Source organism: Micropterus salmoides, unplaced genomic scaffold, assembly GCF_014851395.1.
Source record: "Micropterus salmoides isolate LMB-PRFRI ecotype aquatic unplaced genomic scaffold, ASM1485139v1 Ms_hic_scaffold_14, whole genome shotgun sequence".
Classification (NCBI taxonomy): Eukaryota; Metazoa; Chordata; class Actinopteri; order Centrarchiformes; family Centrarchidae; genus Micropterus; species Micropterus salmoides.
In genome coordinates this window covers 18,578,356-18,605,753 of record NW_024040485.1, presented here as the reverse complement: position 1 = coordinate 18,605,753, position 27,398 = coordinate 18,578,356, and the positions used below count along the sequence as shown (strand labels likewise).

The 27,398-nt window shown below is 41.0% G+C and overlaps 1 protein-coding gene across 1 annotated transcript; it reads right to left on the bottom strand.

Annotated features, from left to right (window-relative positions):
• Window positions 1–369: 369 nt before the first annotated feature.
• On the bottom strand, window positions 370–27,398 carry yeats2 (YEATS domain containing 2). The gene is given in 32 exon segments (XM_038718194.1): window positions 370–1,717; window positions 4,473–4,546; window positions 4,759–4,833; window positions 5,019–5,254; window positions 5,821–6,025; window positions 7,164–7,243; window positions 7,347–7,423; window positions 7,660–7,801; window positions 8,165–8,296; window positions 8,771–8,905; window positions 9,042–9,414; window positions 10,987–11,175; window positions 12,645–12,791; window positions 13,645–13,775; window positions 14,664–14,822; window positions 15,156–15,384; window positions 15,505–15,527; window positions 15,530–15,689; window positions 16,454–16,545; window positions 17,569–17,736; window positions 18,725–18,871; window positions 18,874–18,966; window positions 19,165–19,333; window positions 19,425–19,469; window positions 20,020–20,131; window positions 22,153–22,314; window positions 25,969–26,087; window positions 26,206–26,439; window positions 26,540–26,632; window positions 26,753–26,850; window positions 26,969–27,074; window positions 27,286–27,398. Coding segments are annotated over 31 exon segments (4,308 nt in total). The 5' UTR covers window positions 27,069–27,074; window positions 27,286–27,398; the 3' UTR covers window positions 370–1,608.

Sequence of the window (27,398 nt, the reverse complement as noted above, 5' to 3'; positions counted from 1 at the left end):
GAGTATTTTTCAGACAGCACTGATATTGCTTTTGGAAAAACAGAAACATCAATCTCCACCTGAGTAGTGGTGGGGTATGGGCAGAAATCTCAGACAGATATTTTAAAACCTGGTAAAATAAAACCTAAACTATCTGCATGCAGATACCAGCAGGGGTTTAGTGAGAAAATGTTCTTTGATGAAATTACAGTGAACTGGCCCTATTGAGTATAACTGTCTATGTTACTGTATACCTACATCACTATGTCTGGTTAGCTTAGAGGAACTGCAGGTCTTGGTCCACAATCTGTTTATCGTGTTTATCAAGAAAACCCCGAATGAAACAAACAAGTTCCACACGAGTCATATTTGCAAGAAATAATTAAAACAGAGATTTTCTTTGTTTATTACAAGAATATTGATTATATTTTTGGTTTGCACTGAAACATGAAAATACAATGTTTGGGCATCTTCTCCACTAATTTGGCTGAACAGGCATCACAAGCACTCGGGCCAAACACCCGTCCAATCATCAACACATTAACATAATGCACAGCTCCACATTAAAGAGAATTACCAACACTACATCAGCCGACAAAACACACTCGGACGCTCACTTCCCATCAAAATATTCTCTCTCTCTCTCTCTCTCTCTCTCTCTGGCATTACTGTTCGCAGTTATTGTTATTAGATAAAAAAATAAAACAGGATTTGAAAACACCATCTATTTTGAATTGGTCATATACATTGTGTACATTACATGGTTGTTAAACAGAACGCTTAAAAGCACTTTCAGCTGGCTATCAAACCTGGTTCATGTCTTGAAAATGACATTACGATTCGTTCCTTAGACTGTTACCTGTAATTTCATGAAGATCTCAACTTAAAGAAAAGAAACATGAATCAGTTACCTTTTTTTGAAGAGCCTTAGAAAGCAGCAGTATTGCAAGAGCTAATACTACCTCTGCCAGGTTACGCTGAAACACATCAAAAGGATGTTTGTAATGACGGATCATTGGTTGCCATGGCAATGACACTTTTGGAAGAATCTCTCTTTCTGCTTTGCCCAAAGTACCCACCAGACATTATTATCAACATGCTTGATAGAGAATATTGAGATGTTCATAAGTGTTTCACCAATGCTGGTGAACTGAATCTTGTTCCCAGTCCAGGGGAATGACAGCAGGATGAAGAATGAAGTAGGGGGACAGCTGTCTGATGCTGTTATTTAGCCATGTAAGTCATTTAGGCTTCATTCCCCTGATGACAAGCTGGCTGCCTGGCAGGAAACTCTTCATCATTAAAATAACCTTGTTATGAGGTAAGCGAGAGCACAACCGGCTCTCAAGATCAAATAACACCAGTTCTCTCGATATATTAGGACAAAAATGTTACAATACACCCACAGCATTAGAAACATTAGTTATTCCGCTGCTGTGAGAAGCAAGCTGAGCCCTTTTGTGATCAACATAATGAATACAGTACATTAGTTATTACTGTGCGACCTGAGGCAGCAGGACTACATCCAGGTGTGAATCTTCACACAGTAGAGCTGTCAGTTCACAGAGTCTCTGTCACAGCCCGTCTCTCTATGTGTCAGTTACCAGTCACTGTCATTCTTGTTATGCCTCAGTTGTCCTTGGACAGGTAACCCATGTGTGTGTTGGTGAGGAAGTCACAGGTGGGGATGCTACTGACCGCCTGGTGGATGTTCATGGCTGTGATCTCTCTGGGAGCCCTGCAAAACCCAGAGATTACAAAGTTAGGCCTTTTGACCAACACACAGGAAATATGTTTCAGTCTGCAGAAAATGACTGTCATTAACGGCTCTGTTGAATATTATATTATATTATAATGAATTGTCAATGCATTCTGAGGTCTGTCGCATCAGTTCAGTCCCCCGAAGTCTTACACCAAGCTAATGGCACAAAACATACAAAATACTCCGTAGGCAAGGACAGTAGAATTTACTGATGTTTAAGTGAAGCATATACTGGCTGGTTCCAAAAAAACAATTATGCAACTCCTTGGTTTCAGCACGCATATGCTTAGGTAGGCTGCTCCTAAAGTCGGGCAGATGTTATCAGAATTTTCAGATTTATTACATAGCACAATACAACGCTGTGTTTTGTTGCTTGTAAATTAATTTAAGTTTGAGTAATATTTTTTTTAAATTACTGCCAATACTATAAAGCACAACTGAACTGTTAATCAAAGTAATCGTAATTACTTATATTTCAGTTGTCTTTGGTAAGTGATCTCATTGGTCCCTCAGGATAACTCTGGCATTATTATTTATTTTATGTCAACAAATCCCATGGAAAAAAAAAAAAAAAAAAAAAAAAACTGCAATCAGTCTTTATCTTAATACTTTCAGACTTCCCTACCCTGTTCTACCTCGGTCGCAAGCCCATTTGTTTATACTTAAGATCTAAATCTTTAAAAACAGTGCACAAATAATTTTTTTTTTTTTATGCTAAAAAATATCCTACAACAGCTGGGCATATTTTAAAAACAAACTCAAATGTGCATTCTTATTCTTATACTACTCAACTCAAAGTTGGTTTTGGTGTTTTAATGGCATACACTTATCAGCCACTAAATTAAGTACACCTGTTAAATTGCTTGTTAACACAAATAGCTAATTGGCCAATCACATGGCTGCAACTCAATGCATTTAGGCATGTAGACCTGGTCAAGACAACTTGCTGAAATTCAAACCGAGCATCAGAATGGAGAAGAAAGGGTATTTAAGTGACTTTGAACGTGGCATGGTTGTTGGTGCAAGACGGGCTGGTCTGAGTATTTCAGAAACTGCTAATCTACTGTGATTTTCACGCACAACCATTTCTAGGGTTTACAGAGAATGGTCTGAAAAACAGAAAATATCCAGTGAGCGGCCGTTGTGTGGACAAAAATGCCTTGTTGATGTCAGAACTCAGAGGAGAATGGGCAGACTGGTTTGAGATGACAACTCGTTACAACCAACAAGGTATGCAGAATACCATCTCTGAATGCACAACATGTCGAACCTTGAAGTAGATGGGCTACGGCAGCAGGAGACCACGCCGGGTGCCACACCTGTCAGCTAAGAAGAGGAAACTGAGGCTACAATTCACACAGGCTCACCAAAATTGGGCAACACAAGATTTGAAAAATGTTGCCTGGTCTGATGAGTCTCAGTTTTAGCTACAACATTCAGATGGTAGGGTCAGAATTTGGCGCAAACAACATGAAAGCATGGATCCATCTTGCCTTGGATCAACGGTTTAGGCTGGGGTGGTGTAATGGTGTTAGGTATATTTTCTTGGCACACTTTGGGCCCCTTAGTACCAATGGAGCATTGTTTAACGAGACAGCCTACCTGAGTATTGTTGCTGACCATGTCCATCCCTTTTTAATACCACAGTGTACCCATCTACTGATGGCTACTTCCAGCAGGATAATGCACAAAGCTCAAATCCCCTCAAACTGATTTCTTGAGCATGACAATGAGTTCACTATACTCCAACAGCCTCCACCAGATCAGTTACCAGATCTCAATCCAATACACCTTTGGGATGTGGTGGAATGGGAGATTCGCATCATGGATGTGCAGCCCACAAATCTGTAGCAACTGCGTGATGATATCATGTCAGCATTTCCCACAGAATGACAGTGTACCTGTGGCACACAGGGGAATGGGGTGGGGTGCACGTGCAGTCGACTTAGCTCTCCTTATTAGCTAGGCTCCTTACCTGCTTGCTAATAAGTTTTTTAAGATGGGTCTCCGACATCGACAACGTTGTGTTGGACAGAATTGTGCAGCTGTGTTCATGAGGGAGAGGGAGGGAGAGAGAGCTAGAGAGGGACGGGAGAGCGAGAGGGACGAGCAAGAGGATGTGCTGCGCGAATGCGCTACGGCGCTCTACAATCAAATATGATTTTAAATCGGCCTAGTAAAAAAAATCCAAAATCAATATGTGTCGGTCAGCATTGATATTATGGCGGGCCGCAAAAAATAAATGAACGTATGGGAAACACTGCATGTCAACATGGACCAAAGTCTCTGAGGAATGTTTCCAACACCTTGTCGAAAGTATGCCACGAAGAGTTAAGACAGTTCTGAAGGCAAAAGGGGGTCCAATCTGGTACTAGCAAGGTATACCTAATAAAGTGTATGTTGACAATAAGAAATACATGAAATATCACCAGGCTTCTTCTAAAGCATTTGTTTTCAGAACATGTTCAAACTAGCAAACATGTATCTACAGTTTCCTACCTACTGCAGCAACATAAAACATTATTCTGTTACTACTGAACCAATTTAAGTTGCTGTAAATACTGTAGTTCAATAAAATGTATTGATTGCTCTTGCTGTGGACAAGTTAATAATAATAATCTGAAGAGCAAAGTGGTAGTCTGGAGAAGCTGTAGATACAATGAATGAAGAGAAAAATGGAGCACTAAGCAGGCTACGTGAGAGAGAGAGAGAGAGAGAGAGAGAGACTGACCTGTTCTGAGGGGATTTGGCGTATGCCCCAGCCAGAGCTTCTCTCAGGATGTCACTGGCAAACTGTTCAGTAGCCTGCAGGGTACACACACACACACACACACACACACACACACAATAAGTCACAAAGAAACCCACTCTCTCGTACAGTACAAGGCGAAACATGTAATACTGTGCATGCATACATCTCACTCATACTGTATTCATCATTCTAGTCAATGGTATGTTGAGATAATGAGCTACTGTTAAACTTTTTTCTTTCTGTTCAGGCCTGTACAGTAACCGACCTTCAGAATCATGGATTCGACTACTGGAGCAAACACATTCTTCTCCACCTCGACTGGCTGGAAGGTTACCCCGATCTGAGAGAGACAGAAGAGTCATCATATAAAATCATATATAATCATATAAATGAAGAAAGTAGTGCAGCCTCTTCGAAGAAAGAAATTCAGTTACTAAAAGAAACACAATACCAGGATGTTATCAGTTACATTCATCAACTCTCTCTGCATAGTTCGCTTTCAAAAGCCCCAGAGAGGTTCTTGACCTGTTGAGCAGTTTCACTGACAAACTGGGCGGACACGCAGGGGCCCAGGAAGAACTTGGGTTCCTCGTCAGCCTCTTGCTCCTCCTCCTTGACCTTTAGTTTCTGGCAAGGAGGAGTCACAGTGACGATGTCGACAATTTCGTCGTCAGCCTCCTCCGGTTCAGTCTTCAGCAGAGCTTGCATCTGTTCCAGCCGCAGCACCAGCTCCTCGCAGCTACTCAGAGTCGTCGGGCACTCTGCGGACAGATTGACAGATTACACACCATTTCACGAGCAGCGGCATCCAAGTGAAGCAAAAACAGCACCTGCATCAGTATTTCACTCAGCAGCTTGCTGTGTGTGCCGCGTGTGTTTTAAGAAAAGATGAGAAAACATGATTGCTTTTGTGAAATATGACATTTTAACAGTTGAACAATATAGGTATTTGTGCGAGAAGGAGAAACAAAGAGAAAACAAACTCAGATTATCATATTGTCTGGCTCAGGCGAGAGTGTGACTCACTGAGCTAAGCTCGTCTCTCACCCTTTAGGAGACAAAAGACAGAATTAATGAGAACTCCCTGTGAATAAAACAATAGGCGGCACACTGGCCGCCCTCACACACCAGTGGACTGCAAACACATTAGTGGTCCAACTGGTAACTGCAGAAGCACTACACCCACACATGTAACACTGAAGGGAAAATACTAATCCACTTTGTGCAGCTGAAAACAGAAAAGAGTAGACTGAAATTGTGAAAAAAAAAAGCCAAAGAATATAATCCACATGTAGAAGCTATGCACCAAAAACAAACCAAAACTCACCAGGCTCATTGTCTATCTGTGTGAGGATGTCCTCGATGGACTCGTCATCATTCTTGCGTTGGGGCTCGAGGTCAGGTGGCGTGTAGCCCCTCTGCCGGCACCACTGCACCACCTCTCTGGTCTTTGGGGGGGTGAGGGCCTGCAGGCGGGGCGAACGGTCCAACACATCCTGGACAAGCCGCTTTACTGCCACCGCTCGCTGAAGCTACACAGAGACATGCCAATGTCTATTATGTAAAACTGTATATTAGGCAAAAAGCCCTAAAATCAACAGCTTGACATAGATTAACACAGATTAAGACTTGCTTACATACATTTGGGCAAATACAATCTCTCCAGTATAGTCTACCTTGCAGCCAATCTTCCCCTGTCCTTGTACTGTCTAATAATATGCTTTGAGTCCCTGTCCCCTAAGTAAATTAGTGACCTGTAGATATAATTATCCATTTCTGAGAGTCTTTTATAGTAGTAGTGAAAGAGAACAGACAGCTAGGCATGTTCTGTATGAGCTATTGATGAACCCATTAGGAAGAGATGAGAGGAGACAACCCGGCAGAGATACACATCTGATCAGATAGACAGGGAGACATGAGGCAAGCAGAAAGCTTGCTGAGTCACCAAGACACATTGCACAAAGAAGAAAACTGCAAACAATGCAAATTTTCATTGACATCCTCAACCTGGAAGCTGGAGAGCAATTGATGGCAAGTGGGTGCCGTCACTGAGATATTAATGGGGTCAAATTAAATCTTTATTTAGGAAAATTGCTTGCAGAGCAGTCGAGTGATCACTGTTAACACTTAATCCTGGAAAAACAAGGGACCCTGCTTCCTCTTTAGGAAGTACAGCAAAGAACCAGTTCATAATGTTTAACAAAAGGTGGTAAAGCACATCAAAATATTTGCATTAAGGCTGCAACTGACCATTGTCTATTAATTTGCTGAATATTTCCCCAATCAGTTGGTTAATTATTCAGTCTCCAAAATGCCAGAAAATAGTTCAGGAAAAAAAAATCATTATTTCCTTAAGCCCAACATGACCAAGAGAAAACCAGCAAATCTGTGAGGACTCATGCTGGATTCAGAGGATTTCTGGTATTTGAACTGGTGAGAAAATAGTTTATTATCTTTCTGTCGACTGCAGCTCTAATTCGCATGACTTTAATGAAATATGGTAAGATATTTTTTCATTTCTGTTTTTACCACCAAAAAGATCTTCGCAAACATCTCCAATGTCCTATCAGCAGTTTTAGTGATTATAAAGCCTCAAGCTATGTCATCAGTCAAAGGCACAGATAATGTACAGCATTCATCATGCACACACACACACAACAACAAAGTCACCTCTGATGCTCTGCGCTTGCCAATATTCCAGGAATAATACTGTTCTGTTGAAGAGGCACAGAATGGATGGGAGTCTTCAGCTAAAGAAACAACAAAAAAACAAGTAAGCAAGTAGCCTGACAAAACCCTGTGTATTTGGTTTTTCAATATATGGAAAACAAAATGGAAGTCAAGCTCACTCACTCTTATCTGGCACAATCAGCGGGAACTTCTTCACCACGGCTGTCAGCAGCTGCATCATGGTCTCTATATGCTCAGTGCTGGAAAGGAATCACAAGGGTCATGTGTACTACCAGAAAATATTCATTGAAATGTCTGCCAGGAAGACAGAGTGTTCTTAAAACCCTCCATTAATATGCTGGTAGCTGTGCGATAGCTTTATTAAATGAAGCAACATCTTTCTTCTTTGAGTTCAGCCAGTTAAAAAATGGAGGTGTTAAGAATCAGTTAATGCGTTTTAAGTTAAAGTAGAATCGTGACTTGTCATCGCACTCACTTGATGAGGTCGTGTGAGTTATCTGCCCCTTGCTCCTGCTTGACTGTGGTGGCTGCAGAGGCAACATGGACAGAAGTGGGGACAGTCACCGGGGGTGATGAACCAGCTGTGACAGCTGTGCCAGCACCTGGCTCCGTCTTCACTGTGGCGGCAGAAAAACAAGTGTAAGACAAAGATTAATTTCAATAAATCCACACCATTAGTTCATCTTTGTTGTTTGTATTAAACACGGACACATTTGAAACGAGTAATATATATTTTGTTTGAGTGGAAATAAAATATGTTTTGTTGAAAAATGTGTTCATTCAGTAAATTAAGGCATCAAATAATATTATTAATAATAATAATTCCTTTTGTATCAGTGCCAAAACTCATTATTGTGCAGTTTTATTGTGTAACTAGTGTCAAAAACATATGACAGAACGGAAGGTAGGACAATGGAGGTTGGAAATAAAAGAGGGAAAGAATGAGAGAAGAGAGGAGAGTGGGGATGGACCCCTCTCACCTTGTGCCAGAGGCAGGGCAAGGGAGGGGGAAACCTGGCTGGCAGGACTTGGGGAGGCTCCAGCTCCAGCTGCTCCAGGGGTGGTGGAAGAGGAGGAGGATGGAGTACTGGAGACTGGGCCTTTAGACACTACTATCAACAGAAGAAAACACACACAGGATGGATCAGTAGCCCATTAGGTAAATAGGCTTAACGTCTAGATGAAAAATGAGAGGGGAGGAAAATGGTCTACTACAGAGAAGACGAATCTATAGCATATTGGAGCGCCTGTCTCAAAACAAAAACTATGTAGTCATATGTATTGCAAATAAACAGAGTTTAACTGAATAAAGCTGCTGTTAGCTACTATTGTCTTACAGTCTTTTGTTGTAAAAGCTGTGGCACACCAACAAAGATATCAACATCAATGCTGCTTCATGTTTTATTCAAATGCCATTGCTAATGCCTTGTATCTATTTTAAGACGTGATTTATGTTTTTGAGGTTGTACACAGTCTGTAATGCACATTTTTTGTTATGGTTATAAAAGATACTTCAAATGAACTGGTGAAGAGGGTGATTGTGCTGACTAAACATGTCAGCAAAGAGCTATCTCTGGCATGCTTACCTTTCCCAACAGGCATGATTATGGTCTGCAGCCCTCCAGACCCAGTGCCAACCCCCAGCTGCTTGAGCTGGTTTGCAGGGATGGTTAAGACTGTCTGCTGGGAGCTGGGACCTCCAGAGTGGATCTTCAGCATACCTGGAATAAAAACACAATAAATTCCATATAAAGAGCAACTTGTTGCTGGATCTGTACTATATTTATTCAAATAATTTAACTTGTACACACATTCATGCCAGGTGATAAATGCAATGTGAGGTTTCTCTCTGCATACCTGAGATAGTAGCACCCGTCTTCCCTCCTCCTGCTGATACTCCGCTGACTAAAGAGGCTGCAGTGACCAATGACGTGCCGCTGCTTTTGGGCACACCCACTACAGTCCCCACCCCTGTACCCTTGGACATGCTGAGGACGGGCATGTTGGTAATGCCTTTGGCAACTGTTACTACAGCTCCAGTTGAACCCGCAGCACTCTTTGTCATTGTGGCAGAGTTGCCAGCACCCTTGACCAAGGTGGCCACAGCAGTCTTTGACAGGCTGCCTCCAGCAGCAGCACTGGCGTTCTTAGCTGCGCTGATTACTGCTGCTTGGTTGGCTGCCACCAGTAGCGAGTGGTGCTGAGAGGCAGACTTTCCACCGTCGGCAGCCTGCACAGAAACATAGCTGTTAACCAACAAATAAACAGAAACGCTGTCCCTTGGCACTCTTTCAATTGGTATGTCAGTCAGCTCTCAACTAAGCCAAAGTACTACTGAAAAGGCGCTCATGGAGTCTTGACAAAGTTGTAACTTATTAATGTTATGTTTTCATGTAACAAAATAGGCAAATTACGACTATTTGTGACAGGGCTTTTAGAGTTACTGTTACTGTTTGCGTGGTCACATTTGTTTTCCAGCGCCAAGCAACTTCCAGAGTGAGAAATACTGAACAAGTCGGTGGCTTTAGGGGAGTCGATTTCTCTCACTGAGACTCCTCATAATTCAATTAACAGTCCTGAAAAGGGATGTATTTCTGAAACAGTATCGCAACAACAGTTTTGTGGTTACAACATCTTCAAAGCAGTTTTCTCTGTTACATACAGTATGCTTACTTGTTTTTGAGTGTTGGAGTCAAGTCTGACTTAAGTCGCATACAGTGACTTCAAGACTTGTCCTCAAAAGACTTCAGACTTGACTCGGACTTGAGGTGCGGGACTCGTGAACAATGTTTATTTTTAGGAAACGTCTGATGAGCTTGCTGTTATTCCCCTCCCTCCGTTACCTATAACCTACCTACGTACCACAGTTTTATTTAGTTAACGTTAAACTGGTTTGAGAGTCTGGGGAATGTGTTGACTTACAGTAGTTTATAAGCTGTCATTGATTGCATTGCACATTACATGGTTGTGCTCTCTGAAAAATAAGTTACAGGGTTATTGTTGATCATGTAACGTTACAGTTGTATTTAGTTAACATTACAATGGGTTTGAGAGTCTGAGGTTGGTGTTGACTTACAGTAGTTAATAAGTTGTCATTAATTTGCATTGAACATTACATGGTTGTGCTCTGTATGTGAAAAACAGGTTACAGTTACAGTTTTATAAGTACCCTGGATTGCGCAGCAGGCGATACAACATTTATTATAACCACAAGAGACTTGAGATTGACTTGTACTCTAGCTCAAAGACATGTGAGCATCTCTGTTGGAGCCTCTAGGAAGTCTTTTTGTGTTTCCATTTCTCAAGTTAATGAGGCCTGGCCACTGACTCTGAAGCTGTAATCGCCCAAACCCAGACCACTGCTGATTGACTGCTTAGGGCTCTTCACACCATCTAAACTCTCTCTGATAAATACAACACTGACTTTACACTCCTGTTCACTCCTATATACTGTAGTGGTAAATCACTAGAACATTTATCCCACTTGTACAAAAATGTAAAAACAAGTAATATTCATGAACTGGGAATATTCCATACGGAAAGGCATCTAACATCACAATGAAAATAACTCTCAAATCACAAAAAAACATATTAAATGATGTTTATATCAAACTGGACTTGATGTAAATTTAACTACTTAGGCAACCTGGAGTGCGTTAACAAAATATTCAGTTTGGAAGCACAAAAAGGGATACTTCCAATACATCTTTAATGTAACTGCTGTTCGGTTTGAAATTACTTTAAAAAAGGAACAGCTGTCTGGCAGAATAAAACAGAAGATTATGAGCACTGTGATACTAACCTGCTGTTGGCTGGCTGCTGCTGCAGCACTGACAGAGCTGGGGGTGGAACTAGCAGCAGTGATGACTCCTCCCGTCATCCTCAATGTGGTCGTCCCCGGCTTGGACAAGTGGCATGCTGCTGCCGCTGTTACAGTCTTAACGGAGCCGTCAGACAACTTCACCTGTGCACCCTGGGAGCTGCCTACCACCTGTCAATCATAGAATTCACAAAGTTGAAATAAGGATCTGAAACTAAGAGCAACTACTCACTTCACAATCCACAACAACAGTCTATATGGATATACTTGAAACTGGCATGGAAGCAAGTCAAGTGACAAGATTAATTTGCACAGTAAATCAGTACAAAATCCAAAGTAAACTTTTGTTCCAGACTTTGACAAATCCACAGCAAACAATCTAAGAATGCAAATGCTACTTGTAATACCAATTCTGTAAACAGCCACAGTGTATTTTCAGGAGGGTAAAATGGTTACGTTGTTATGTAAAGTCAAACAGAGAAGATAGGAACTGTACACCTCCAGCCCAGCAGAACATGAGTCAGGTCTCCACCAGCTGATGCCTGGACTAGTCCTTCACTGTTACAATCAGCCACTCCCTCACATGTTGGGGAAACTGACTACAATCAAATGGAGAGTTTGAACAATTATGTTTTCAAACTAAATAGTATCCATTCAGTCTGACCAGGAAAAAAACATTGTTAGTGTGGCAAGAGGGGATTGTATAATACCTTTGCCAAGATGGCTAAAGTTGCACATTTACAGAAATCTGTATTAAATGTGCACTGTAACTTTTTTAATTGTATAAATAAATAAATAGCCTCTGCTTAGCTTTGTGGTGTTGGGGGAAAACAGGCTACAATAGCAATGTTGTATATTTTATAGTATTTAAGTATAGTGTTTTATAGTAAAAGATCAGCTAAAATATTATACACACAACTGTTGACCATGGTCTTGTGCAAAAGGATACGATGACATTATAACATATACAGGCATAATAGTGTGAATGGTCATACCCAGAGTTTTAAGACAGTTCTCTGAAAGGTCATAGACTATTTAAAAAACATACAGCGATTTACTGTTTAATATGACTCAATAATTAAGCTCCTTGCTTAAAATAAGCATTTGAAATGAGCTTTTTTCTCCACAGTTGAGATCAAATAACTCATCAAATTTATTGACAGAGGGAAGATCAGCATTTTAGGAATGAGGTGATTTAACCATAATTATTACTTTGACCTCTGCCAAAATTATAGTCATTAGTTTTAATCTGACAATCAGGGTACACTCCTAGAGTCCGTTGAAACAGTATGATCTAGCTAAGTCCATGGTGGGAAATGTTTGGTAATCAATCTGCCAATCAATGTGAAAAATAGTATAGGGGCTCAGTTGGAACAAAAGTGCTGGCAAACATCAAAGGAGGTCTTCAAGTGTGTCTCAGAACTGTACTGGTAATTTCCCTGGGAGATCCTCTGTGATTTATACCTTTAGGAGAAGCCAGTTAATATCAGACAGTCCTCGTAGCTCTTAACGATATCAAAAGCGGGCTGTTCGTGCTTGTGAAAAACTAAAGGCCCTCAACCATAACAGTAGTTAAAGCAGTTTCCATTAGTACAGATACTGTAGAGAGTCCTGCCCTCAGTCTTGCGACCCATACTGACCTGAGCCAGGATAGCCGCCTTCTGTCCAGCGGTCACCCGGATGGCCTGCTGGGTAACAGTCGCCGGAGATGATGCTGCGTGACCTGCCGAACTGGAACCTCCCTGCTTCCCTGAACCTTGTGCTGGCTGGCCAACCAGAAACGTGCCCTGGGTAAAACGGACAAGCAGGGTCAGCTGGCTCAGCTAGGTAAACGCACAACACAAACAAATAGGTGCAGTCCCTTTTTTTAAACCTCAATCTCAAAACTAAGATTAACATGTAACCCATATTATGTTGCACAGTACATTTGGGTACATTTTCATAATGTGTCAGGTATGATGATTCTGAGGTAAAATATGTCTCTTACAAAATGTTTCATTTTTTAAACATTCTAATAGTTTCCCAAAAATTGAATTAGCTTTCTTTGAAATCAATTCATCATCCTTTTGGCTCTTAACTGGAGTGTGTATGCGTTTGTGTGTGTGTGTGTGTGTGTGTGTGTGTGTGTGTGTGTGTGTGTGGGCGCGCACTTGATCTTTAGGGAGATGTACACAATACATTTAAGAACATTTGTAAAACACTTCGAAAACACTCTACTAGCCCAGATCCTTATTTTAAATGTAAGTGGAAACCTGCAGACGGTTTCATTTTATGCTGATGGCTAAATGCGAAATGCAAAGAGAGCACTGTTCAAAAGCTGACTGCAGGATCAATGCTGCTATAATGAATGTGTCTAATTAAAAACACACCAAGCTGGCTCAACCTCGCTACTAAAATACAAAATCTGATATTCACCAAGGAAAGAAACCCCATTTGCAGATTGTGCATGCAAGTCCTGTCATGTTATAAGGGAAGAAAATCTATTCTTTGTAACTGTGGTGATGAGTATTAAATGGATAATAATTTAAAAAATAAATTATACAAAAATGAGGACACAAAACAGCACAAAAGACATCAAAGAGAACATTTTTATGCACATGTCTAAGGTTTGTATTACAGCGTAAATGCGTTTCTACCCACCTGTGGGGTCTGTTTAAGGATATAGGATGTGTAGGAGAGGTTGGAAGGCAGACTGCTGGAAGAGGAAGAGGATGAGGAGGAGGTTTGGGAGCCCCCAGCGCCTGCTGACGAGCTGCTCTGGGACTGCTGACCTAAATTACAGACAGCCACATACAAATCAGTCTCAAATTTGATAAACAATCCTTCTATTCATGAAATTTCAAAAAAGAATATTTACTTAAAATTATTTTGAAACTTAACAAGTAATACTGGTTTACTATTGTGTTTTTTATTTTATTTTAGATACATTATGGATGCTGCTTAATCTCATTGCAATTTGACAGAAAGTGTGCAGTGTGAGGGATCCTAGCTCACAGTACACATTAAATAAACTGTACAAGAAAGAGATGACTATGGCTGGGACACAAACCCCGGACACTGAGTCACCTACACAATCATATATTAGTTTCAGTTAGTTCCAAACTATTCCCAAAGCTACCAATCTCACACTTTCATGTAAAACACACAAAAAGAAAACAAACTTCCTGTATTTGTGGAAGCCAAATTATTTCCAGGATTTCTGCAATCGCTTGGACATTAAATTACCATATAGGCCCAAATAGAAGACAGTGCTTTTTTGTAAAGTGGAGGTTATATTATATTTGAAAATGGGAGTTCTTTTTTAATTGTTTTAGTACCTTTTAGTGTTACTGGGGTGTTTGTGGCCTTAATGATGCTACGATAATGAGTTCTTACCCATCTGTCTAGTGTATCTGCTATGAGCCCTTTAAAGTGTCCAAAAAGTCCAAGAAGCCCAACTTAACCCTAAGAAGTTACCTGCTTTGTTTTCACAAAAATACAGTGTCACAGAGTGTCAATTCTTAAAGCTAACTGCAAACAGTCAAATAAGCTCTTTCTTGGTCTTACATCCAGAACTTCCAAGAGCTTGACAGGAGTATGTCAAGTATGTGAGTGAAAATCAGTTTGAAAAAGGAAGGGGGGAATGGCTAAATTACTATTGACCAATACTGAGTTCTCACTTGCACTGGAGGCTCGGAGGATAGCTCCCTGTGGGATGAGAAGCAGCTTGCCCTTCCCTGAAGGGTTCTTACTGTTGGTGGTCAGGTAGAGCTTGGTGCCTGGAGGCAAATTAGCCAGATTGGCCAGATTGTTGGCTGGCAGCTGAAGAGTAGCCATCACTAAGGAAATACACAGAAGAAAAAAGCATTATTATTTAGAAACTGAAACTGTAGTGCACATTCTGGAAAAGGAAACTGATCTTAATATACAATATTTAAAAATTATTATTAAAAGCTCCAGAACAAGCTAATGTATATGAAAGGCACTCTGTCTTTCAATCAGAAAATTATTATATAGTAACACAAAAGTTACTAAATATACAAATATAATCACATTTAATTTGTTTTGGAATTCAAAATCGTTACTGTAATAATTGTATATTTGTATTTGTATGCTGGCATAGCGTCATATGAACCTGTGCACCATGTGCACTTGTGTGTGTGAACTCTGACCTCCACTCTTGCCACTTGAACCACCAGCTGCCTTTGCAGCAGCCTGCTGACCAGAGATTCCACTGGCTCCGCTGACGATTGCTTTAGCAACTCCCTGAGCCAAAACCTGCTTCCCACCCATCACTTTGGAGACAGAAGGGTTGCCCTTGGCAACCAGAATCTGACCACTGCTGATAGCCACCTGTTTGACTGCAGACTGAAGCGTTGAGCTAACAGGAATGCCTAACATCTAGAAATGAAAGAAGCGCAAAATGTAGTTTTTGACAATGTATCTACTGTATATGTATTAACATCTAAATGATTGATGTGATTCTGTGTCAGGGTGTGTGGGCATGTGCAAGACACTGACCTTGCTAGTTGTGGCCCCTGTGGCCCCCCTGCCTGTTTCTGGGCTGACATTGAGATCATGTGACCTCCCTTCACTGCGACAAACTGGTGTGCTGTTGTAGCGGCAGGTTGCTGCTGGCTGGTTACTGTGGAAACCATTGGCTGCTGCTGCGTTGAAACTTCCCCTGGCTCCTGCTTGATAATCACCTGTACAAGAAGTGAGTGCATATGGAGAGAAGGATTGTAACAGGAAGGCCACCCTGCCTTGAAACCACAAGTTGTAATATTGCAGCTGTTATAACAGGTATAAATTCTACTCTCTTATTAAAATGCATAGTTTTGTGATTAATATGATACATTTTGACCTTACAAAGTTCCCCTTTTTCAACAGGCTACAGATAGCAGAGCAGTGACGAGATTTGTAGCTTAAAACATATTTTTGAAAATCAGCATCATCATTTATTCATCGAAGAGATGTTGTTATACACTCCATCTGTCCCCATCTGCCCTGGCCTTTAGTACTACAGCAGATGCCAGCAGCCTACAACAGAGACAACTGTAGAATCTGAGCCAATGAGATTGCCACTGTGATAAAAAAGAAATTTTTAAATTAAATCATATTTCATTCTTTGTGGATGGTGATGGGTTGATGAGCATGTAGGAATGGGAGGATTTTACAGCGGGGTATTGACACTGAATGAAACAGAACCATGCAATTCTCTCTGCAAAGCTCCCCGCACCCCCTCCTATCTTTAGAGTAATGTCCCATTTAAATAGCTTGCCAAGGCACTCACATCTGCTGAAGATAGCACCCTGTCCTACTATTTATACCATCCTGCTTTGTTAAAGATACAGATACTACAGGGACAGACTTATCTTCACATTGGTGGGGAAACATCAGAATTAAGAGATGTATTAGCCATAAGAATTCATGTTACAGGGTGACGCCATTAAGACTCTACTAAACTCACCTTAACCCCTGAGGAGAGGAAGGTGCCAGTGTGAACTTTAGGGGCTGGAGAACGAGCGCCTTGAGCAGCTGACTGTTTGGCTGTGGGGCTTCCTGTTAAGAAATGTAGACAAAAACACACACAGTAAGTCGTGGAGGAGATGACTGTACTGGTGATGGCTCACTGCAGTTCTTGCCATTCTTTCCACAGACATCAAGGCCACTGTGGTGCGAGGCGACAGCTTCCTGCCAGGGTTGCTCAGTGTGGGTGTTGAAGCCGAGCTTCGGCTGCTGCAAGTACTCGCAAAGCCGAACACTGCTCAAGTTTCACTCCTTACCTACTGCGTTAAAAGGTGTTTTAGGATTGGTGAATCAGCCACAACACCCACATCAACCTCATCCAGCTTGACAAAACATCACTTAATAGCACTCCAGTACTGCTGCCGGATTGGGTGAGCTGTGCATTTGTGGAGGAAGTGTGGGAGCGGCTGGGTGGCTGAGAGAGAGAGAGAGAGAGCAATCTAGGGGAAAGAGCTCCTAAGTGGAATATGAACCGATGCAGCTGATGTGAGGAAGTAAATAGCCGTGGTGATGTAAGATGACTCTGCTGCACGATGGGGTGACGCATACATGAAGTGCACAAATGCTTCATCTGAGCTACTATCTTTCCGGAGAATTGCACACCTTCCACTTATGGGGAAACACTCACAAAAACACATACAAAACTTGTTGTGAGTGTGGAGTCTCATTCTCCTAATCTGGCCATGAAACACAGCAGCTCAGTCACCATGGTTACCTCTCATCCAGCAACCATCCTGCTGGCTCACCACACACATCATATTTTATGAGTGCAAAACAGGGGCAAACGAGAGACACAGGGACAGAGAGAGACATAGAAACAAAAAAAACAGAGGGGAGGAAGTAGGTAAGAAAGTACAAGGGGGTAAAAGAGGACAAGAAAGAAAAAAAGTACCAAAATAGAGAGAGAGAGAGTCTAGAGGGTCCTGTTCCGCTACAGAGTACATTCCTCACAGCCACTTTTATATTCTATGTGGGAGGCTCAGATGCTGCCTGATTTTGCTGCAGGTCCACTTCCGATTTCAAGCGGCACTTTGACACCGAGTAGGAGATGTGTACCTGTGGAGGCGGCGGATGAGGAAGCCATGCCGATCACCTGACCTGGCTTGTCAACAATGATATAAGGATTGTTGAGCACTGACGAAGAGCTCTGCTTGCTGTGGATAGGGGTGGAAGTGGTGGGTGTGCGAGGCAGCGGGGAGTGGCTCGGGGTGGAGATGGGAGACCCTGTGGGGGAGAAAGTGCACAGGCTATTGGATGAATAATTCTCTTTAAGGAGGTTAATAACAATGAACGTGAAAAAAGCTTCAAGTACATGGATGCTTTGAAGTTGGTTATGATTTTGCCCAATAGAAGTTTTCCAGGGCAAACGATGAGGGCTGAGTATTATTTTAACACCATGCTTAATCAGATTTTTGATAGAATCTCTGTTGAGAGAATGACAACCACATAAATCACGTTTTTATAAGCCTTTATTCAACATTGAAACTAATGTAAGACTTCATACACCTGCTTTGAAATTAATATATGAAAAATCTTATTTGATATGTAAATTATGTCTATTCTTTCCCCTCTTGGTAGCCTTTGTGCCACCAGCCTACCAGTGATGTCATTCACATCACTGCTTGTCAAGTAGACATTAACTGAATTTGTTTGCAATTTCACTCAAATTAAACTATCCACGACAAAGATTTAGCAAAGTCAGATGAGGCACAAACATTTTTTAATTTTCTGCAGAAAGCATTTCTACAATTTGTGCCTACAACAGTAAATGTGCGCACGAGAATTCGTGTTCCCTCCTGAGAAGTACAGCACATTCCTAAAAATGACAGCATTTTAAATAATTACACCAAGAGAAGAATGAGCATCAGTTTTTGGGAACATAGTGTGCGAACTACATGAGACAGAATAGTGTGAATATTGGAACTCCGACAAAGTTTAATATCAACACAGTTAAGTGCTGGCTGTCAGCATTTCTTGGTGGTGTTTGTGTTTTACGTACATAAATCTGAAATAAAAGAGTTCTCAAAAATGTTTTGAAAGTAGGCTATTTAACAGATTTATCAGGTGAAAGGGAGTGGCATAACCTAAAATTCTAGCATTTTAGCGACAAAATCCAATTTCACAAAATGTCTTATTTGTGAAGAAGGTGACATGCAAAGATATAAAATTATTTAGAAAGAAAGAGAAACAGCCAATGGGTGGAGACATTTACCTGAAACTATTTTGCAACTCATGGTGATCGGTTGGAATGACTTCCCGGGAGACTCTGCAGGGCTGGGTGGCTGTCCTTGTGGGACAATCTTACAGCTCGCTGTGATAGGCTGGAAGGCTGAGTTTCCATGGGAACCCAGAGTGATCTGTCACTGACTTTGGGTCGGGTTGGGGTGCGTTCGCCAGCGGCGAGGCCGGAGCTATGGACACTCGCAGACCTCCCCATCTCGGCTTTGATGATACCTAGAAGGAAATGGGAAAGTGTGTTTCATTTATAGTTCCCTTTCAGCCTCAGAGTTAAGATACACATTCTGTGAAGAGTTACACATGTAAAAATACAATGTATCCAGCACTGTTTAAATTCAACAGAGACAGACCTAGTCCAATCTGGTTTTGGAGAAGAAAATGTGTTTGAAAAGACAAATGTTTCTGTTTGTGTACCTTTGTCTACACTGGGATCGTGTGAGATGGGAGAACTGGAGCGTCCATAAATTTGGCCCAGGGAGGTGGACAACATGGGGCTGGTCTCTCTGTGAGTCACCTTGGAGGAAGAGGGCTGAGGGATGTAGTCCTCCCCAAGAGAGTTCCTGTGGAGTTCCACATCAACTACCTGGAACAAATATAGCCCCGTCGTCAGAGTAAAGCTCTGAGAGAAAAAGTTGCTGTATGAAAAAAAACAAGAGTGAACATTCATAACTTACAGTTTCTGCCCCAAGGGTCTGCAGCCCAGTGTACGTTCTGTCCAGCTGTAGGGAAATAAAAGAGAGGTCAAAATAAAAACTATCATGGAGGTTATAAAGTAGAGGTGGTGAACTGGATAATTAAGTTTAAATCACTAATGATGATCTTATCATGACATAATCAAATTACTTGAAATTCTCATGAGGTTTCATTGTCTAGCTGTAATACACAGCATGTCTACAGCAATGTAGCGACTAAATATGCCAAAGAGCTTTTGTTTTAACCGTACAATTTGATTTTCTTGTCTTGTGTTTAGTCTTTTGTCACACAATAGATATCGTATGTGATCCTTTTAAGTTCCATCTTGTTCTGAATGCTTTATTGTTAGTTATGTTAATGTGCCCACACCGGTAAAGTCAAAGGAGGCAACTTTAAGGGACAATAAATTCTAATTTGCAATTCAACAGTGGTGGTACAGAAGTCATCACAAACACAATGGACATAACAGACACATGGGGATGTTGATAAGAGGCTCAGTTAAAACAGCATATGGACCAAGACTCTGTCTCAGTCTGAAGAGGAAAACAAGCGATGTTAGTGATGATGTGGTCTGACCTTTAGCTGGTGGATGATGTCAATACGTTTGTTGCGAGGGTCTTTGAAGTGGATCTGGATCCTCACAGGAAACTCACCCCAACCGCGACGTGTTAAATGAAAGGGTGGCTCACTGAGAACAGACACATGCAAATTCCTTAGGTAATGTCCTCAAAATGCAAATCTTGAGGAAAATAAATATATAGCGGATACATAACAAAGACTTCGTAAAAAGAAGACTAAGCTCCCACACACATTTCTCACTCAGACTGAGTAGATAATCTCTTAAAATCAATGCCTTGAAGGCCCCCTTTGAAGCTTGAGATTTTAAATCCCACATTACAGAAAGGAATCTGACCGCCTCCATGTGTATGTGCATGCATTATTTCAAGTATACCCAATGAGTGATGCATTTTCTTTTTCTTACTTTCATTCATCCCTTCATCTACATTCAGGCTGTGCCGAAAGTCAGCAGAGAGCATTGGGCCTGTGTGGGGTTCACTGAGAATGAAGACATGAGTCAGGCAGAGGGAGCTTATGAGCTGCTGCTACGGCAACATGAGCGCCTTGTCAGCTGAAACAGCCAGGAGGCTACAGCTCAGGATAAGAATTGCTGACTGATGAAAGAGATCATTTATTCAGAAGCCATGAGCAAACTTAAATCCTTTGCAACTTTTAGAGGATACAATTTTAAATAAGACATCTTAACCACAGAACTCAAGGCCAAACGTTCTGTGTCTCTTAAATGATTCCTAAATCAACTGTGCAACGCCAGTCTACACACCTCAGTGCTTTGGCTTAAGGCAAACACTTAAACACACATTTATTTATTTTTTCCACGCTGTGTGTATGATTTAGGTGTGCCTACTATTAGTCATTTTGATACTGACTTCTAGTCTGACTCATTATGTGCTAAATGATGTCAAAGACTCCACCTAATGATGTGTAAACATGGTAATGAATATGTTTTCTTAGTTTGCATAAATGCTAACCACTGCCAATATTTTGCTGGAGAAAGCAACACTTAGAGAGACAAAAATTGTTTTTTATTTTAATCAATGATTGATGGGGACTAGGCTGGATGATCTGCATCATCAAATATCCACAAGGGGGCACTCCTCATTAAATGATTTTCATTATTGTGGTGGAAATTCTTGTGAGCTAGTCAACCCTTATTGAAAAACCCTTATTCAGGTTGTCTTACTCAGCATTGTTTATTGAAGCTCAGCCGCGGAGACAGTGGCATCACAGTACAGAGGGAGAACACAGTGTGTTTGAAACCAAATCTGAAGATCCAAAATATTTCTCTCTTTGCTCTCCCGTTGAGTCTAGATGTATCCCATACAAGGTAATTCTATACTAGCCTAAATATGTACAGCCACGCCACTGGACGTTAGACTCAAATGTACTACCTAAGTAACACTGGGAGCTGGAGGTCACATGTTTTGAACTCTAAATTGAGACAGTCAGTCTGTAAAGAAACACACCAAACACCCTCTATCTCCTTTCCTTGCTCCTAGACAACCCAGCTAATCTATCAGGCTTTCGTCATGCACACACAGGGAAAGAAAGCTGCGTGAACTATTTCTAGAGAGGTCATTCTGTGTCTGTGACCTAACTGTGACATGTATATGACCCACACCTCACATTTTACCCATATTGAGCCCACTGAGGAAAATTCCCTTACAGTAATTGTCTGTTTACTGCTGAGTTTGGGTAACACAATGTAAATATCAGCAGTTTTTGCATTCAAGAGGCTGATCTGAAAGTCCTGGATTAGACGTCAGATGATGATGAAGACAGTCTCTTACGCATCCAGGTGCTATTTTCTAAAATTGTTCTCTTTTAAATTGGCAAATGGTGTGTGAAAACAGGTGGGGCAAACTACTGACCGAGAACAATAATATAAGGCTAGAAATAAACATTGCATTGCAAGCATTGTTGGAAAAATGTTTTGTCCCTGTGCCTGTGACTTCTATTATTCTATTGTTTATGAGGTCCAAGCATGAGGTGAGCACATAAAACAACACCCATGTGCTAAATGTTATAGCAAGAAAGGAGCCCTGCCTGTATCAGACCATGTGAGCATGACTAAGGAGTGCCTACGCACACTTTGTCTGCTTTAAGTATGCAGAACAACAGACTGCTACACACCTGACTTCCACTAGGTCATTGGGTTTGTAGCTGGGATGCAAGAAGAACCAGACTTTCTTTACAAAGTGGTCGATGCTGGGTTCCCTCCTGGAGCCTCTGACATACACCATCCACTTATGGGTAGACTGGTCATTTTCTTCCCGCTTATCTGGCGGAATGTACCTGAGGGTGAGAGGCAAAAAGGAAAAACAAACAGGGAGTAGAGAATTAGCACCATAGTGGTTACACGGTTTAAGACCAAAAAAAATAAAAATAAAAATAAAAAAAAAAAAGAGTAAAATGATATACAAGTAGCTAAACAAGGACCTGTGTGATAGAAACATCTTGATTCTCTCTTGAAAGATTATGTCTTGATACAGAAAAGTCAACAATGGGAAATGTTCTTAATGACAATGTACTAGTATTTGAGTGCCTTAAATTGTACAGTAAGAATTAAGGCCAGTGAGCCACAGTTTAATGTTTACATTTTTCAATATAGAAAATATATACTTTCTGCATTTTTTCACCTAATGCAAGTTGTCTAATGGTGCATTCCAGTTGACATGGGAAGTTCAAAGGTCAAAATTTTAAAGGGAACGCCCCCTTAAGCCGGAATCCCGACTTGGGAAGTTGGGAGAACCGCACTACCCCGACCAAGATGGCTGTCGGGGTATCAACAGTTGGTGAAAGCTGTAGTTTATACTGTTTATTAGCACTTCTGTGTACTTGTGACTCATATAAATGTTCATGGACAAAGTGCTGTCCAACAGCTGGCCATGGACGTGTTGCTACAGTGTTTAGTGTGAGTAAATACCGCACAATGTTTTTTTTAATCAACAGGCATATCAATAGCTAACCTGGCCTAGTTGTAAACAAACAGCTGGCCGAGCAAGGTTTTCAGACTTGTTAACTGGAACGCCGTCAACTCAGGTGTGACGTCATTCCCAGCGCCGACTTCCGGGTAAATGGAACGCAGTATAACTTAAAGATGGTGGTGGTGGGCAGTGGATAAGACACATGCCTTTGGTGTGAGAGACCCGGGTTTGAATCCACTGTGAAACACCAATGTGTCCCTGAGCAAGACACTTAACCCCTCGTTGCTCCAGAGGCGTGCGACCTCTGACATGTACAGCAATTTTAAGTCGCTTTGGATAAAAGCGTCAGCTAAATGAATAAATGTAAAGATAATGGTAAATTAAATTAATCTGTTTATTTTAATTATGGATCATTACAAATACACTGTTTAGTGTAGTCACTGTGTAGCCACACAATAAGAAAAAATAAATCATATATAAAAATAAAACATTTTGATGCATCGATTGTAGTAGTCCTATGAATTGGAATCAAATAGTGAGATGCCTAGAGAATTACATTCCTATAGGCCGGAAAGAAAAGGGAGAAGAGGTCAGAACAGAGAATTAAGGGAAGACAGGCGGCATGGGTCACAAACAAAAGTTCAATTTAAAGCAAACAGATTTTTAGAACTAGGCCATGCATGAACATTTAGTGCAAACGCTTCAACGAAACTTTACAAAGAACATGTCTGAGAGTAAAATACATTAAACAATACATTACTTGATACTCCAGGTCAAAAAACAACAACTCTGTAATGTTACAGTCCGTCCACCGTAAAACGAAACTTATGTAGCCTACCACAACAGCATGACGGCATCTGATCAGAAAGCACCTGGTCTATCATCAAGAACTTGGCTTTAGTACAAATATGGTTAGTTGGATAAACAGCTACTTAACAAAACGCATTCAGTTTGTTCGGTTTGGCCCTGTTTTGTCTGATGCAGTCACATTGAACAAGGGGGTCCCACAAGGGTCTATTTTAGGGCTCTTGTTCTTTTTAATCTATATTAATCAAATCTGTGATCAGCTTAAATTCTCCTCGTACCATATGTATGCAGATGATACAATTCTATATTCGTCAGCGCCCTCTCTATATGCAGTACTCTCAAATCTTCAGACTGATTTTATCACTTTACAAAATGCTCTTCGTGATTCAAAATTAGTCCTGAATGCTAGCAAAACCAAAGTTATGTTGTTTTCTCATAATTCTGTGGTACCCATTCCTCCTATGAAAACTCTGGATGGTGATACCATAGAAGTCGTAGACACATACAAATATCTTGGTATTTCGCTGGATAAAGACCTTAATTTTAAACATCACATTACATATTTGATAAAAAAGCTCAAATTTGCTCTAGGTTTTTTGTATAGATTGTATATAGATAATATAGTTTTTTGCACAGCTGGACTACGGAGACACCATCTATAGATTTGCTTGTCCCACTACCTTAGCTAAACTGGACCCCATTTACCATGCTGCTTTGAGGTATATAACAGGTTCACCCTATAGGACTCACCATTGTACTTTATATACTCTGGCTGGACTTACTTCACTCAATATTTGAAGGATGAAGCATTGGTATATTTTCATATACAAAGCCATTTTAGGAAAATTGCCATCATATATCTACTGTAAATTTATTGCCCTCCAGAACACACACAGTCTCAGGGCCAGTAGCTGGCTGCGGTTTAAAGTGCCCTTTGGCCCAAGGTCTTGGAATGATCTGCAGCTCAAGTTAAAGTTGGAGTCTCTTATTCCTGTATCCAGTTTTAAACAAAAACTGTCAGAGGTTTTAAACACATCTTGCACCTGTGACATTTAGTCAAATTATGATGTGTTTAAATTTCATTGTGCTTTTATGTCTTTTTATCTGATACTTTGTTGTAAATAATTGAATAATACTGTTCCTTTAATGAATATTGTGGCTTTACATGTAATTCCTTGTTTGCACCTTGCACTGTGTGCTGTTTCACATCTTGGCCAGAACATCCTTGTAAAAGAGATTAATCTCAATGGATTTCTTTCCTGGTAAAATAAAGGTTAAAAAAATAAATAAATAAATAACACCTTTTAACTATGCACCATAACACATAAGCGATGATTATACCATTTAGGCCTCTGAGACATTTAGTGTGCATTAGATACATGGGCCTTGTCAATCAAGCTTCCTAAAATTAACATGAGCTTTGTATAACACTTAACGACGTGGTCTTTAGGAACTGTCAGTTCTGGATCAACTCAGGCCCAGGGGACAATCAAGACAGGGCTTGTAGCAAAACTGAATTATGACTCAACTCCCAGGGCACAGTCATGCAAAAACAAGGCAAGTTCAACCAAGAGGCTGGGCTTCAAAACACAGAAACATTCAAGTGCAAAACTACTGAGGGAGAGACATACCTGTTTTAGATGAGCAATAACATCAATCAAAACAACAACCCCCTTTATGGATAGTTCATCAAATGTTTTGCATTAAACCTTTAACATATCAACAAGCACATTTATTTGTGACTTTTCCTTGTAGTCTGGTCAGCTTCAGCCCAAAAACATATTTTCACCATTTTATGGTCTGTGCCATGCCTGTATATTAAAGGATTTTTGATACTTCAAACCATTTGGCTGTGATGTTTAAATTAATTTTGGCTGCACAGACGAAGATGCACGAACAACACCTCTATAAGAACAGGTCAATTTATGCTTTATAACTCATTCATAGGTTTCACCTATTGTCCAATTTTTCAGATTCTTTCTGTACAGTTAAAACAAAACATCTGGCTACTCTGTATTGTACGGTGATATTAGTCTTTATTACTAACAGCGCTCATTGTTTTCAACAGCTCAGTGTTTTCTTCTATAAACAGTCTCATGAATTCTAAGAGGCTCCTAACCTATAAATTGGAAAGCCCTGCTCTAAAACATACCAAGTCAGAAAGATAACAAAAAATACCACAAAAAAATAATTTTTACTTAGTTTGGTTACGTACTTGGACACATTCCCCACTACGATTGTCTTCTTTGCATATAGTTTAGAGGCCTCGTTTCCAGTAGTGTGGTAGGTCACCCTCTGCTCTGCTCCAATGGACAATGGCACACCAAATGTGTCCTACGACAAATAACGGAGAATATAACAGGCTGGATGAAAAGATGCAAGATTAATGCGATACCCACTTTGCATTCATTAAATAATCAATGACCCGGTCATCTTTGTCAGTTGAACTCACTTTGCCTGTATTGCGTCCAGGTCTGCGCTCCTGCTTGATGCTGTCCTCTCTCCATGCTCCCTCTCCTTCCCTCTCAGCTCCCTCTCCTTGCTGTGAGAGGGACTCGGACTCTGAGTGGACCAGAGAAGGTGTCTCAGAGCCCTGGTTGAGAGGGGAAGAGGAACGGGATGGAGACTCCAGGAACCGGCGAATGGCTGGATGGTTCAGCACGGCAGGGTCACTCTTAGAAGCATGCTAGGACACAAATGAAATGGTGGTTTAGGCTACTGTAATACACCACTACCTGAAAGCAGCTGACAGCTGTGTGAATGAGTAAGAATATATATGAGATTACATCTGGGAGTCTTGTCACTCCAGCATTGGCATAGTAATTGGCCACTATGCATGCCCTTAGCTTGTCCATCATCCTCCTGGCTTCATTCAGTCGCTGCAAAATAATGGAAAAAGAATGAACAATGAATTCTGTAAGTTACTTTAGGTATCAACACGATTTTTTCTGGACTACTGAAACAAAACAAGTGACACATGTCCAGTATCATCCAGATACCTGACTTATCACATCTATCTCATGCTCTTTGTTCTTCATCTCCAAAGAAAACTGCTCTCTGATGATGGTTTCAATCTTCTGTACTGCTGCTTCTCGAGCTGACAAAGCAAGAAGAACATATATTAAAGACCCGGGGTCAGCTGAGTACAGTTAATTGTTAGCTGTCACAACATGTAAGGCAGGTGTACTATCTCAGGGTTCAGAGCATGAACTTACCACTTTGTTCCGCCGCTTTGTTTCTCTTACTATTTTGGACTTGTGAAATGTCCTCATAGTCGGGATCATTGCCTTCTATTTTCCTTTTAATTCCTGACATGGCTGCCTGTAAGGAAATATACGAGAAAAAATGCATATCAAAACAGCTAACGTTAGCAAGTCACATCCATGCTCCCATGGCCAGCTGTGATGGTACTTAGCATAGAATTAGCCTGCTAGCAAGACGCTGCCAGATACAGCTAATGCCCACCGATAACATTAGCTCGGACTAGCTAGCTAGTTATGCTAACGTATGTTAGCAGACCGTCCACACCTACCACGGTGTCAAACTGTTGGCCCAAAAACCCACAGCCTTTAATAAAAGTAATGTAAAGAAAACATTAAATGTTACGCCACTGGACAGTGTCTCATGAGCACTGTGTTAGAGAAA